Source organism: Melopsittacus undulatus, chromosome 2 (assembly GCF_012275295.1).
Source record: "Melopsittacus undulatus isolate bMelUnd1 chromosome 2, bMelUnd1.mat.Z, whole genome shotgun sequence".
Lineage (NCBI taxonomy): Eukaryota > Metazoa > Chordata > Aves > Psittaciformes > Psittaculidae > Melopsittacus > Melopsittacus undulatus.
In genome coordinates, this window is record NC_047528.1 from 92,761,661 (window position 1) to 92,776,795 (window position 15,135).

Consider the following 15,135-nt stretch of genomic DNA (forward strand, 5'->3'; position numbering starts at 1 on the left):
CGCGGTGTGCCAAAACGCGGTTTCCCTAATTCCAGAGCGTTTCCAAAGCAAGTGTGTCGGCAAACTCGAGGATTCCAGACGTCCTGTCCTAGACCAGCCCTGCGCACCCCTGTGGGGAAGCCGCCGGGGGCTCCCGGCCAGCAGCCGCTCAAAGCAGCTCTCTCCTCGGAGCGGCGTCCCAAGGGATACGACGGGCCGGGACGGCAGAGCCCGCTAGGCTCTGGAGGGGAAGGGCCGCGCTGGCCGCAGCGGGCCGAGCAGGCAACGACCGCCCTCCCCGGGGGTCGCCCCACGGCCTCTCTCAACCCCCAGGTGCCCTGCGCCGTGCTGACGGCGGGCGGCGGGCCCCCTCTACCGGCCCCGCTGCAGAGCTGCACCGAGGGCCTCCCCGGGGGCCGCAGCCCCCTTGCGCAAGGCCCGGCGGCGGGCAGCAGCAGCGGCGGGCAGCAGCCCCAGCCTTCTCCGCGGTCCTTTCCCAGCCCGGCTCCCCGGGTGCGATCCTCTCGGCAGCAGCTCCCACCCCACGGCCGCTCTGCCCCCGCCCCGCCGCAGCTGCTGTCGCTCCCCTTCAAAGCCCGCTGTCCCCGGGGGAGCGCGGCGGCCGCGGCTGCTGAGCTGGCGGAGGCGGCGTCCTGCGGGTGGCCTTGGGGAGGGGCGGCCGTGCCGGCACACGGCGGGACCGCAGCGGGGAGAGGAGGCAACACGTGGGGGGGCGAGGGGTGGGAAGTTTGACGGAGGGAACCCTGAACCCGGGCCAAGAGCATGCCGCGACGGCGGCACCGGGTCGGGATCGCCCCTTTCCCAGCCTGGGTTACGCCAGAGGCGAGCCCACGACGTCCGCGATCGACACGAAAAACTAAGAAAGAAAACCACCAAAACCAAAAAACAAACCAACTCCAACCCTGCCCGAAAGGACAGCCACGCCTCCACCCAGCATCCTCGCTACCGGCTCCGCGGGCCCAGGCTGGCTAGTGGGGCAGGAGCCGCCAGCCCGGAGGTGCCCGCCCGCCGGCCCGGCCTCTGCCGCGCTGTGTCGGGAGGGGGGAATTTCTAGGGGCTGAGGGCCCGGCGGCCGCCCCAACAACTAGAGCGGCGATGGGCGCTCCTCGGGGCCACATCCTTGTCCGGGGACGGGAAGCATCAGGGTGGGAGGGAGACGCCAGCCCGGCGGCGGCCTCCTCTGTGGCCGCTGGCCCTGGTGTTCCCCCTGAGCGGGGAGAAAAAGCCCCGGAGCAAACGCTGCCGGGAGTTCTCCCGGAGGGGGCGCGGGGCTACCCGGCGGGGTGCGGCGTCTGCGGCGCTGCAGGACGGGCCGCTCCTCAGGGACTGGTGGTCCGCAAGTGAAGAGCAAGCGAGACCTGCACCAGAAGCAGGCAGAGCCGCGGGTCGCTCCGGCTCCCCTAAGCACCCCTCTGGCAAACCGCAGTCGCGGAGCATCCTGCACATGGCCTCGTCGGGCTTCGCAGCCAGCGCCCTGGCTGCGGTGGGCTCGGGGAGCTGCGGTGGGCTCGGGGAGCCGCAGCCGGCCTCTCCCCCTCCCTCCCTCCCGCGGGCTTGGTTGCGGTGATCGCGGCGTCCCGCCGACCCGGCGCTCACCCCCCGCGCCCCACGGTAGCGGCGGCGGCGGGCGCGCCAATTCCAGGAGACCCTGGCCGCGGCCGCGCCCTGGCTGCTCCCGGAAAGAGCCGTGATTGGCCGGCGCCCTCCCCGTATGCAAAGCAGCCGGGGGAATGACATTCCTCCGCACTCCGCCCGCCGCAGCCGACTCGCTCCCGGCCACCTCCATTCATACCGGCGGCGGCGGTGGCGGCGGGAGCGGGGCACGGGGCGGTCCCCAGCCCGGCCTAAAGCGGAGCGGCAGAGCCCGGCCCGGTTCGGCCCGGCCCGGCGGAGCTCCGGGCGCCGTGGTTGGCCGGGCGGGCGGCAGGAAGGCTGCGTTCCCTGAGGCTCACGTGAAGACCCGAGACCTCTCCGCTGTTGGAAATAGGCTTCCTCTGAGCTGTCGTCCCGGCTGGAGGCTGTCACTTCTAACCCTGGCTGGCAACTTCGGGGGCTTTGGTCTTCCCCGCTTCTTTCCGTCTCCGTGAGGGTGAGCGGCTCCTCCACCGCCCGCCTGCCGCCACCTCCTCTTTTGCGGAAGGAAAGCTTTCACTCGTTCAAAGTAGTGGTTTTGGGGTTTTTGGTATTGTTTTATTTTCTTTTCCCTTAATCGGGTTGGGGTTTTATTACTGCTGTTGTTGGTTGGTTGCTCTTGGTTTTCGGTGTGTGCGCGGGGGCTCTCCACGCAGGCTGGCAGTAGCCGTCCCGCTGGCCGGAGGCGGCCGATGGAAAAGCCATGCTTCCGAAAGCAGCCTTCCACCTGCTGCTGCGGTTAAAATATTGTTAAGCAGCCGGTTCCTGTGGCCGAATTAGAGGAAGACTGCCTCAGATACCGAAAAAAAAAAAAGAATTGGCAATGAGTGCCGAAGTTGTTGCAGACTGTTGGTCTGACTGCTGAGGAGGACGTGAGTGGGAGAGAGAGAGCGCTGTTGCACACACAAAACCACAGAGAGAACCCACAATTTAACCAACATCCCCAAACCCACGTTTCAGCTGTGGACCTTTCAGCCTCAGAGCTTGAGATCGGCTGCGACCTTTCTTTAAATTGATGAAAGACGTTACACCAAAGACAAGTGCAAAGACAGATTTAAAGCTTGAATACCATGCACTGAGCTTTCCGTTTTTGTTTTCTTTTTTGCGCAAAGATGATTGAAAGGTCATGACACGACTACTCTTAGAGCACCGCGAACCAAACTACTGAAGCTCGTTTTCAAGGCTGCTTGAAAAAAAAAAGTCTCGCAGAGAACATTAATGGATTCCTGTTGTGTTTAAATTCTCTACAGATTGTATTGTAAATATTTTATGAAGTACGGTATATGTGTGTGCGCGGGCGTGTGTGTACGTGAATATATAGATGCAGTCGTAGCCAGCTGACCTTTGATCAGGCAGTCTAGCTCGCCTACCGCCTTCTCTGAAGACTGACCGCGAAATTCCCTCTCTTAAAGAGCAACTTTTGCCTACGGAAGACGCTGATGTATTTCGTTTTCTCTTGGGACTGCAGAGAAATCACCTGGAAGAAACTGATAGGCAACTGACTCCCTGGGAAGCCCAGGCTTTGCATGTGTTTCTGACCACGTCTTGTATGTGACTTGCCTAAGTTTTTCCACGGTACTTGGGAGTTTGAAAGGAGCTTGTCCCCCGATAACTTTCTGCGCCACGGCCACAGAGTAGATGCTCTGGCGTTGCGGTAGAGCCCCGCAAGGACGACCCCCCTTTCACTTATCGGATTAATGTGATCTGCTCTGCCGCGCCAGGAAGCCAAGAGTTAAGTCTCGGCGCGCTCGCTATCTCAGCCGCCTTCAGCAAAAAATTAACTTTGGGGACTGGCGTAGAAACAAGTTTCCCCCGGGTCCTCTGCCTGTATCCGTTTATGTTGGTCCCCAGAGAGCAGATCGCTGAAGAGTTCCGCTCGTTTCGCTGTTTTGTAAAAACTCTGTGGAGGTCTTTTACTCAAAAGGCTTGTTGTGATGCGTATCCCCGTAGATACCAGCACCAGCCGCCGCTTCACGCCGCCCTCCACCACGCTGAGCCCGGGGAAGATGACCGAGCCGCTGCCGCTGCCCGGCGCCGAGCACAGCGGCGCGCTGCCGGGGAAGCTACGCGGCGCCGACCGCAGTATGGTGGAGGTCCTGGCCGATCACCCGGGAGAGCTGGTGCGCACCGACAGCCCCAACTTCCTCTGCTCCGTGCTGCCCACCCACTGGCGCTGCAACAAGACGCTGCCCATCGCCTTCAAGGTACGTTCTCCGGCTCCCAAAATCGCGATTCAAGGGGGGGGGGGGGGAACACGACAGGACGACAGGAGTGGCGGGGAGGGCAGGGAGAGGCAAGCTGGGGGGCACAGGGCGCGCATCCCCCGGGTTGAACCCGTATTCCAACTGGGTTCAGGGAGGGATGGCTCTCTGCGCCGGAGAGGACACGTCGGGGACGGCGGCGGGTGGCAGCTGGCTCCGCATCTCCCGCCTTCTGTCCTTCCTTCTGTTCTTCCTTCTGTCCTTCCTTCTGTCTTTCCTTCTGCCTTCCCATTCTTCCTTCCGCGGTCGCTGCCAGTTGCGGCGCGGCTCTCACCCGGGCTCCGGGCAGCAGCAAGCGGCGGCAGCGGGGGCACGTAGTGGGCTGGGCGGGCTCCCCCTCTGCTGCCTCCCTCTGCTGCTCATTCATAACTTTGGTAGTAAAAGGCGGCTCAGCTGGAGAGAGAAAAAATGATAAGGCGAAAGGCAAGGCCCGACGAGTTTGGGTGTCCTAGGGACCAGGGCGCAGAACGGTGCAGGAGGCTGCAGGCGTCCCGGACCTGAAGGAGCCCCGGGCTCCCCCAGAAGTCGCCCGCAGTGGCGGCGGGTCCTTTTGCGGGCAGCCCCGCGGCTCAACGCCTTGCCGGGGCTCCCGCCGGTGTTGACACCCGCCCCCCACCGCGGACGCACTACCAGGTCCCGGTCGGGGCCAGGCTGCCAGGAGCTCTGCGGAAAACACACGTTGCTTCTTTTGGATGTTTCTAAAAGAATAGTAGATCTCAGGGCCTAGCCTGGACGGACCCTGCGACCGCTTGGATGTCCCTTGTTCCCTTTGCTAAATCCGTACTTGGTAGCCCAAGTAAATACGGAATCAAAGATGGGGGAAGAGACACCAGGCAACCCCTGCCACGGGCCGCCGCCGGCTGTGCTGCGGTGCGGGGCCGGGGCTGCCGAGCGGTGCCCCCCGGCCGGCTGCGGGAAGGAAAAGGAATAACTGCTGCTCTTTTCTCCCTCTCCCGGCCTGCTGTCCCGTTAGCAGGGTTCAAGTAAAATTCACCCCTCCACACCCCTTTGATCACACTCTTTTTTGGCTTGGGTCTGTCTCAGGCTTCTTGAATGCAGTGGGTTTCTTGCTACTGGTGTAGATACGCTTCCGAGCACGGAAAGGAAAATATAATTATTCTTGTTATCCTTTCCTCCGAGGAGGGAGCCGCAGAGACATGCAGCTCCTAGGAGCCCCGGGGTTAAATTTAGGTTCGGGATTTGACTTCTCGCTTTCTTTTGCGGTCATTGCTAAACACCAGCGGCTTCAGCACAACTTTTTCGGAGGTGAGCAGACCCCAGTCTTTCAGATGGCGTTTTGCGGGAACAGAAAGGAGGGAGAAGGGAATCAGATCACCTCCCAGAGCTTTGGGAAATCCCGCTGAGGAGACAGGCGTCTTTAGGGAGGAAAGTTTTAGGGAGAAGTGTGTCTAGAGAGTCTTCTTGGTTTACGCATATATGAGTCTGGGGAACGGGAGGAACTAATCGTCAGGGTCAGTTCCTAAATTCACACATTTATATTAATTATTACACTGTCACCCACGCACTAGGCAACTGCTGCTAATTAGTCGGGAAGCTCTGCTCCTGGAAGGCAGAGTTACGGTGTGGAACAGGCGTGAAAACCCGCTCCGCCCCGTCGGGAAGGGAGACACGCGAAGTCCCCAAAACGTGGACGGTGTTTCTACGAGGGGGTTCCCTGAGGCCGGAGGCCACCGCGGCATCTCCCGCTAGGCCACGCGTGGCCATTTCCATGCCCCTGTCATCTCCCGGCGGGGAACAGGGCAGGGGATGCGGACACACACGACGGGAGGTGGCTCACCGCAAGGGGTGCCGCCGCCAGGTCCCGGCTTCCCCCGGTGCCGTAGGGTCTGGCAGCGACCGGGCCCCGATGCCTCTCGGCTCCCCGGGCACGGGGAAACCCAGCGGCGGCGGCTGCCCTGGTTATGTGAAAAACAAAGGCGGGGAACTGGTTTTGATAGAGAGCCCACGCTGCTGTCCTTCCTCCTTTCCCCCGCCCGCGGCCGGCACTGCCCTCCGCGCTCAGCCGCAAGCCCGCTCCCAGCTTCTGCAAACAGAGGAAAGGGTCAGCTTCTCCAAACAGAGGAAAGCCAGCGTTTGTAACACTGGGAGAGCTTAACCTAGAAATACGCTTGTAAAAGCAGCCCCAAAACCCAGGAGAGCGTTTCTTAAAGCGGTGGGCTCGGAGGTACCTGCTTCTCACCCCCTATGCCAAAACTCCGTTGTGGAGCGCTGAGCAGTGAGTCCCGAAATAGTTTGCCACATACAAAACCATCTCGCTAGAAACTCTGAGTATTCGCAAAGTCATTTTGAAAGGTGTATTTTTTAAGATCGTTTGGACCACGAACTGGAAAATTCAGATCATTCCTATGCTGGTATCTTATTTGCGTCTGAGAAAAAAAAAAAAAAGTACTGAGTTTTATTAAGTACTTGCTAACACCCATTGTGTCAAGAAAAAGAGTTCACATTTCCTCAGAAAAATTCACTCACTATGAATTTACTCACGAGTTTAGGATCAGGATGTCATTTCAAACCAAAGTGATCATTTCCACACATTTTTTTTCTTAAATAATGATTCCGAGAAACTTAGGAAATAATATATAATAACTCTAATAAGGTGCCATATAGATTAATTGTCCAAACGCTGTTAAGAAAGAATCTAAATCTTTATTTTAAAGGCCAATTTTGTTTGATTGATGCAGCAGAAGTAGGTAATTTAGATACCCGGCAGCACTGCAACTGTGATACTCTTTTGGCTTCTCTGAAAATGCATTTTTTTAAGAGCTAAAGACTACAACAAAGTGCTAGATAACTCCAGTCAGCAAGTCCCAGCTTATCTGTTTAGTCTTTTTTGTAATGTAAATGTTTGTATTTCTGTTTCTATTGTCTGTGATTTCTAAGTCTGGTTTCTTTTCTGGGCTGTGTAGTTTTTATACTTGTATCTAATGTTTTCTTCATGTGTCTTATTGCTGAGGTTGCCTTTAGTGTAATTTGAAAACAGAGATTTAAAATCCTTGTCCTGTAAGAGACAGCTCCCTTGGATTCATGAAGGTTCTTCATCCCTTAAAATGCTAGCATATATTTCCTTAAACAAACATGCAAATATTTGTATCGCAGGGAGGAGAGGGTAATGCCCTGATTTTCCCCTTTCCCTTTCTTGTGCCTTTAATATATGTGCATGCATTAAGGCTTTACGGTAACTGTTAAGAACTGGGTGAGTGTGTTTGGTTTGCAGTTGCTGATCTTACCGGGCAGTGTGACTTACGACACAACATGGTGCAAAGAGAAGACTTCCCAGCTTCAAGTGTTCAAGCAGGGAGTCATTTATGCCAAGATCAGGGAAACATGAAAAACACGCTGAGTGTAGCACAGGCCACAGAAATGCATTACAGCATACAGAAGAGAACAAAAACCCAAAAGACTGGGCTGCAGAGGAATGGGAAAGAGGAAGTTAAAATAGATACGTAAAGAGGGAATTTTGACACAGTGATTTTAAGTTTGCATGTGGAAGTGAAAATAAGTGTTATCGGTGACAAATGGGAGAGCAGGGAAGTGAGAAACGCAGCCTCCTATAGAAGGAAAGGCTGTGAAATACCTGTGACTGGAGACCTTTCCCATATTATGGGAGGTAGCTATGGCTGGGCAGTAAGCATCAAAGACAGACTGAGTAAAGACGCCACTGGTCCTGTGTGGAAAGAACAAGTGTAATTAGAAACTAATAGAAATAAGATTGGGCTATGGTAAGTTTCAGCCAGTTATAACTGCATGGACATAAGCTAAAAAATGCTAAGAGGAAGGAAAAATATCGAACTGCAACTCAGAGGACTACTTCCTCTTAGAATGTGCAAAAGGGGAAATAAAAACTAGTGAGATTTTTTTTCTTCTTTTTCTTTTCTTTCATTTTTTTTTCTTTTTTTTGGTAGTAGTTCTGAGATTCCTACAATAGACTTAATTGGGGGAACAGAAACGGGATCTAAAAAAAGTATGGTAGGGGACCTAATTCAGGCTCTTACTTTTGCCACAGTAAATCAAGAGAAGGACCAGATACCCATTCCCTTGTAGCAGGGTAAACTTGTTCTGAGAATTCAGTCCTGCTCAAGAAGATAAATTTTTCATAATTTAAAATCATAGACATAAGTCAGAAAATTTAAGGTTAGAAATCTCTGTATCTCTTGGGACACTGCATCAAAAATGCAGCAAATCCTGTGATCCTAAATATTTGTTTGATAGATGATGGCACCAAGGAGCTACAGCACAAACATTTCAGAGCAGGTGAAAACCTTTGGCTGAGCGATGGCAGATTTCATTAGTTCAGATCACGGTTTCCATCCATCAGGTTGCGGGTGAGGTTTTAAGTCAATGGTTTGCTTTCAGGCTTCTATAGGAAAAAAGAAATTGTTCAGAAAGTTGTGATTAAACATTCGACTGAGGCCTGCTTTTTCTTGGACTCACTCTGAATTTGTGCTGGGGCAGCTCTGTTCAGAGCAGCAGGAGAAAAACATAGGAACTAATGCAGCTGTGGGGACTCAGACCCTCTGCCTCCGTGAGATGGTTTGTTTGGTTTTGTTTTCTTTGGGGTTTTACATTTCCATCGTTGTGCTGACTCCACTGGAGCTTAGAAGTGATGCTAGTGATGTAAATCAAACCAGAATTGGCTCCTGTTACTTGAATTTATTTATTGACAGTTACAGAAGTATATCTGGGAAGTTCTATTTCATTTATTTTCTGTGTCGGTGTACATGCATTATACTGTGCGGCTCAGGGGTGCATCAATGTAAAAACTTTTCTGTAGCTCTATTTTCTGTTCCTAGCAAACCAGGAACAGAAGTGATTCCCCAAGCAGCTTCTTAGTCTACATAGATTTTTTGTTGGTGCTGGTTTTTCTCTGATTTATCATGTTGCTTGTTGATCTTCTGCACCCCAAATTAAATGTCACGTGAGGAAGCTGAGGCTTCTGTGCCCCTTGATTTTGTAGGTGGTGGCCCTGGGAGATGTGCCCGATGGGACGCTCGTAACGGTGATGGCTGGAAACGATGAAAACTACTCTGCAGAGCTCAGAAACGCCACAGCTGCCATGAAAAACCAAGTAGCAAGGTTCAATGACCTCCGATTCGTGGGTAGAAGTGGAAGAGGTATGTGTTTGTTCTCAGCTACACTTGGGTCATGTTCACCATTTATGTCAAGTTCAGATTACATGGAGGGAATTTGAAGATGCCGTCTATGGAGTTTTCTTCAGCAGGGAATGCCACAGAATCTGGTGTAGGCCAGTTCCAAAGGCACAGAATTAGCTGTATGTTTTTCTTTGTTTTATCCTAGCCTGTCCTCTGCGTTACCTTAGTTTTTAAACAGTGGAATCTCATTTGGAAAAAAACAAAAACCTCACATAGACAGAAAATCACATCTGACTCCAGAAGCTGGCCCATCAAATTTAGAATAGCACAGTATTACCCATGTTCAAGATTAAATAGCATGTTTTTCAATTTAAAATGAGAATTTTCAGCTTGTGTAAAGACTCGTGACCATTTCAGGGCTCCAACACACTCTCTGCAAAAGCTGGTCTCTGCAAGAAAGTGAGTTCAACCTAAAATTACAAGTAATTTCTGCATAGATTTAAAAGTTTTCCGGGTTCATCACCACCTGATGAAAGCACTAGACACTTTTTTCTGCGCTTTTGTTTTCTGAAATAGATGTAGAACAATATGAAGTAGTTGTGTTATTTAATGTGCTCCTGCAAAATGGATAGGATAAATCAAAACAAAGCAGATGAGTTTAGTGTCTGGTTTTCTGTATCTCTGTAATAACCAGTAATTACCAGCATGTAAATAAAAAGGCCTTATAAGCATAAATAACAAATAAGAGTCAAAGTTAACTTAAGCTAGAACTATATTAAATGGTTTTAGGAAGCTGCAGTCAGTACCTGACACGTGTGTCTCATGTCGCATACGAGAGAGCAGGTGTACAAAGCTTGATCCAAAAGCCCATAAAATCAACAGAAGGACCCTTTGCAGCTTCACTCTCTGGCTCTAGTCCATAATTTTAAACCCCATAAATTCTGAGCAATTGTGTTTACCTTTCTATTACAAGATTATTTTAAGCACTCTCTTGCGTTACTGCCCTTGTTGCTGTGAGTGGTGTCCTTTGCATGGATCATGGGGGCTCGGTCAAACCCACAGAAGAGAAGCCAGTGAGCTTCAAGAATGAAAAACTATCACATCTTCCATATGATATTTATTTACGTATTTTTCTTCTGCTTCATTTGTATCTTTAAGTAAAACCAGAATGTAACATTATGGTGTTCCAAACACAGCAGTTATTTAGGGACAATTCAGTGCCGTACATTCACAAATCAAAATGATAGTGTCTACTGCACTTAAGTAAGTTTCTATATGCTACCTTTTTAAGCAAGTTGTGCGATGCTATCTCTGTGAATCAGACTGAGTACTAAGGGCTCCCTCTCTCCCCATGAGAGCATTTGAGCCAAATCCTGATGTGTGGTTGTATGCACAGTCCTTACAAACATGCACAGAGTTATGAGCATGCCTCAGGAGAGTTACAAAGGTGACCCACTTCTGCTCACTCACTCTCAAAATGTTTTATTCCAAATGGGAGATGGGTCAGGCTTCAGACCAAGGAAGTTATCCTGATTATACACAATAGGCTTTATTTGCCTTTGAAGTGAAATGCATCTGTAGATATTCTTCCAATGTAAATGCAGTAAGCAATTATGGAAGAGCACAGCCCTGTTGAAACATAGGTGCAAGCAGTAAAGACATTTTAAGAATAAAATGCCAATCCCATCCCTCTGTATCCTGCAGCATTTTTAGCTGAGGATGCAGAGGGAGATGTCTTTTAAAATCATGTTGTTTGGGCTGTCTTCAAAATGCACTTGGTGGAAAACACCCGCAGCTGAGAACGTAGCTTCATAATGCTAGCAAAGAATAATAATAGGGTAATGCAGAGAAAATTATATCCATTTACTGAAAACATGAGAGATGCTGTAATGTCTAAAAGTATCAGTCATTAAACATGTTCATTTGTTATATTAAAGGTACCACCTTTTCAGTAAATGGAATTTGCATTATGATTCAGAGATGACTGTTTAGAAGATTCAAATGAATAGCTGGCAAAGTGGTGGAGAAGCTAATAAAAACAAACCTGTAGTTCAGTTCCTGACCATGGTAATGAAGCTAGAAATCATAACAGTGAACTGTGTGATTTTCAAGGTCAAAATCCAGTGGCTGAGATTAAACAGTCCCTATTCGTACAGAAACACTTGGTGAGGAGCACCCCTGAGCCCCTTACCCTGCTGTAAGTAGTTGCTAGTAGCTGATCACTCGTGCACTGACATAAAACTTGTTTGTTGTATCGTATTCGGGTACTTGGGATCCTTTAAGCAATGGAGTGACTTAGGAACGCTGCTTGCTATTAGTCAGTCTTCGAGGTTAAATCTCATCACCTCCACTGGCTGCCCATCTTTGGAACGAGTGACTAATGTATGCTTTTGTTTATTCCTGGAACAGGGGTTTGTTTTCAAAAGGTGGGGATTGTGTGCATTTGGCACGGGATTTCTGAGGTGCTGTTCTGTTGAACTTGCATAAAACCTAAAGCGTAAGGTAGCTGCTTCAAAGGGCATTGCTTCCTTTGATACTTCAGTAGAGGAAAATTAACAGAAACTTTGTTTGCTGTGTAATACTTGAGTTTGAATAAGTTCAGTGGCCACCAGTGATAATGCGATATTACGTGAACAGTGATTGAAAGTTCATGTTGGTTACAGTCAGAGTGGATGTTTTTTGTGCATGTATCTCAGGTGATTTAAAATCCCTGCTGGAGAATAAGGAACAGCTTTGACCAGTGACAGTTCCCTGTGCATCAGTTATCGTGCAGATGCAACCATCATCCCCATTAAAAGCCTTGCTGAACTCATGGCAAGCCACCACTCTCTCCCTTACAAGAAAGTAGGAAATTGTCATTCTTGACAGTCTTGATAAATAGTTTAAATTTCCTTATGGGGGCTTTACATGAAATCTACCAAGACAGTCCGATGGCTGTTTCAAACGTAAGACTGTTGTCCACATTTTCACATAAGTAGCTCTGCGCTGACTGTGAGAGAGTTACAGCGATTCCCCGTTTGGGGGTCTGCTCCTGCCTGTTGGCCAGAGCAGATGCACCAAAACACTGGCCAAAGCTTAGAGAACCAAGCTGCGTTCCAACATTCCTTTCACATCTAACAGCCAGCGGTTACCCTGTGTTGCTCTGCTGGTGACTGTTGTTCAGAATTACAGAAAAAACAAAGGACACTTGATTTTCTTGACACCCAGAATGGGAGCTGAGAATATCACAGGTCACCCAAGACATTGAGATGTTGTAGAAAAGCAATTTGGCTCACTTTCCTGAGCAAAACAGATTTACACTGGAATTGGCTGAGCTCCAGAGTTACTATTCCTCACCCTAGTTTGAGAATGCTACTGGGAAAACCTGCCTGTCTGGCTTGTAAGCTTGGTAAGTACTTTCTGAAAGAAAAACGTAGTTTTAAAATTCAGCCAATCTCAGCCGCCCTCACCTGATTGCCTGGTTAAAATAAACTAATCTTTATTTTTCTCCTTCTGTTCATAAACACTTCAAACTTCAAAATGCTACTACTGTTTTCTTAGTGTATAATGAACCAGTTTAGGTTACTCTGATGAAATAAATCTGATGCAAAATGCCTGACACCATAGAGGTTCATTGGATAAAATTAAAAATAAATAGTTATTTTGGAGAGGGAAAGCTTCATGGCTTGGTAGGCATTACATATTTTCCTCATGGAATCATTAATCCCAGTAACTATCGTCTTTGTAGAACATAACATTAAGAAAACCCTAACAAATAAACATATTTTCCAGATTAAAATTATTATTAATAGGTTATCATAATAGTAGCTAAAAGGGGAGCTGTCTTGGCTTGCTGCAGGAGATCTCAATCTAAAGCTAAGAGCTGGAGCTTCATGATAGCCCTCCAGCAAGGCATTTTTAAAATCTGTGTCTTGGAAAGGACTGAAAATTGAGCCTATGTATATGTTTCCTACCCGCTATTGGGATTAGAGTCATGAATAAGTTCTGTGAAAGTTTTCAGTTTCCACAGAGCTAAAGAAATACTCATTTTTCACAGTTGTAGCTGGTAGGAGAACATGAGAGAGAGAGACAGAGTTTACTAAGCATAACCAGAAGCTTCTGCTATGAGGAACCTTCCATCTGGATATCATTTTGTGGAAATAAAATCAGTTTTAGGCTGGGATCTCAAAAATACTTAAACTCCAGAAATCACTGGCCTGGATTCTGAGTCCAATTATTTTAATTAGTCTTTCTGAAGTCAGAATTTTGCTCCTTCTGTGCAGCTTCAGCTTGTGGTTGCATTATTTGAGCACTTTGTTAAAATTTGGTTTCTTTTTTTACTTAAATGCGTTCAAAATTGTTAAAAGTATGTGCAAAACAGAAGAGGAGGCTATTCAACAGGCTCATAAAAATCAGTATTAAGCAGTCTTCTGGGTTCTGGTCCAAGCCATTGGAATGCTTCAGGGGACGCAGTATCAGATACTGGAGTAACAATGAGCCGCTCTTGCCAGGCAGGACAAAAATAGAAGAAATCCAGCAGCAATCAAAACTGAAATAAGAGTCAATTTGTTGAGTTTAAAACCAACCACTTATTTATACTTTGGCCCAGGGAGGTAGTGAATGCTCCATCCCTGGCAGTGTTCAAGACCAGGTTGGATGAGGCCTTGGGTGATATGGTTTAGTGTGAGGTGTCCCTGCCCATGGCAGGGGGTTGGAACTGGATGATCTTGAGGTCCTTTCCAATCCTAACTATTCTATGATTCTATGTGGTGCTATCAGGATGCTACAACCAGCAGGAAGGTGGTTTGGCTGTAGGGAAATGGTCAGCTCCTTTGAGTCATCCTCCAACCCTGCTACTGTGCTGGGCACGGGCAAGGCTGGCATGGCCTTTGGGAAAGGGAAGCAACCAAAAGAAGGGGCCATGCTACTGGTGCTCACCCCTGGTGTGTGTTAGAGGGTAGATGTTTATCACAGGGTTCTCCCCCCACCAATCAGGCCAGGAGCACTGATTTATGTGTAAGTGATTCAGGGTTGCTTGGTTGTGTTGTTAGTTTTAATCAAGATTTCTGTGTAAACCAAGTAGCTGTGGAAGAATTCACCGTGCAGACTCCCTGCACTGGTACAGAGGAATTTATGGCTATTTCAGGCCAAATAGCCTGTGTCAGCTTTAGGTTGATCAGCAAACCCAGCCCCTTCAAAGCTACACTGCCTCTGTGCTGGCCTTTGGCAGGGACGTAATAGCAGGAGGAGGGGAAGGAAGAAGACTTTCTCACTACAGCAGTGTCGCCTGAGTCGTCTTCGGCACACAGTTGCTACGTGCAGCCGGGTTTGCATGAATTGCTGATTGTGTAAGAAAGTATAAGTATGATGCATCTCTGCACGGGGGTTTGACTCGAAAAACATCATGTGGTCTGTGAGGCTGAGCATGACTGTGGCTGGCTTTGCCAGCTCCCAAACACTCTCCGCTGGGTTACTTCAGATTTCGTCTGGGCGAAAAAACTCTTGATCAGAAAGCGTCAACAGGAGAAAAATAATGGCAGAGTGATTTGGAGAGCTTCCTGTCTCCGGGAGCATTACTGCTGTAAACAGTGGCCATGCCAAGTGCTGAACCACTGCCCTCAGTCCAATAACAATAAATCTATTTTTTGGTTCTGCAGAGCTCTGCTTGTACATATTTGAAACTCGGGTAATGATGAGGATGAGGCAGACACTGTCCTCCAAGCATTTTCTCCTTTTTTTTTGTTTTTCTATGCTAAAAGGAACAGGAATTGGGTTTATGAGGATACTACTTATGGGAAAAGAAGTACCTCTCGAGATGAAAAGGCTAGATAGTTTCAAGAGATCTGTTTGCCTTTTTATTTTCCTTTGGGTTTATTTTCCTTCTTTTTATTTATTTTGCTGTGCCTTCCTCAGAGGCTGCATGAGTTCTGGTAAAAAAAAAATACTTATTTTTGTGCATACTGATGTACCTGTATATGTATGTACCTGTAATACAGCTCAAATAACAGCTGCTGTTTTGTCACCAAAATAAAATCATTCTGAGAGATGAATTAGGGCCTTGGCTTCAGGGCTGGCTAGTGAACTTCAGCTGACTGGCCTAAGGCATGCAGTCCTTGTCAGCTCATTCAGGATTAGCAGAAGCAAGGATGCTTACA

General features: G+C 49.1%; 1 protein-coding gene across 5 annotated transcripts in view; it reads left to right on the forward strand.

The window, feature by feature from the left end:
* The window catches only part of RUNX1 (RUNX family transcription factor 1), a 171,610-nt gene that overhangs the window by 92,432 nt on the left and 64,043 nt on the right, over positions 1–15,135 (forward strand). For 4 of the 5 annotated variants that reach the window (XM_031051404.2, XM_031051406.2, XM_034060087.1 and 1 more), the window contains exons 3-4: positions 3,583–3,836; positions 8,866–9,022. In XM_031051404.2, the coding sequence (XP_030907264.1) occupies positions 3,583–3,836; positions 8,866–9,022 (411 nt within the window). Of the gene's footprint in view, positions 1–1,813; positions 3,837–8,865; positions 9,023–15,135 lie in introns of those variants that run through there. The other variant, XM_005151667.3, reaches the window with a different exon arrangement.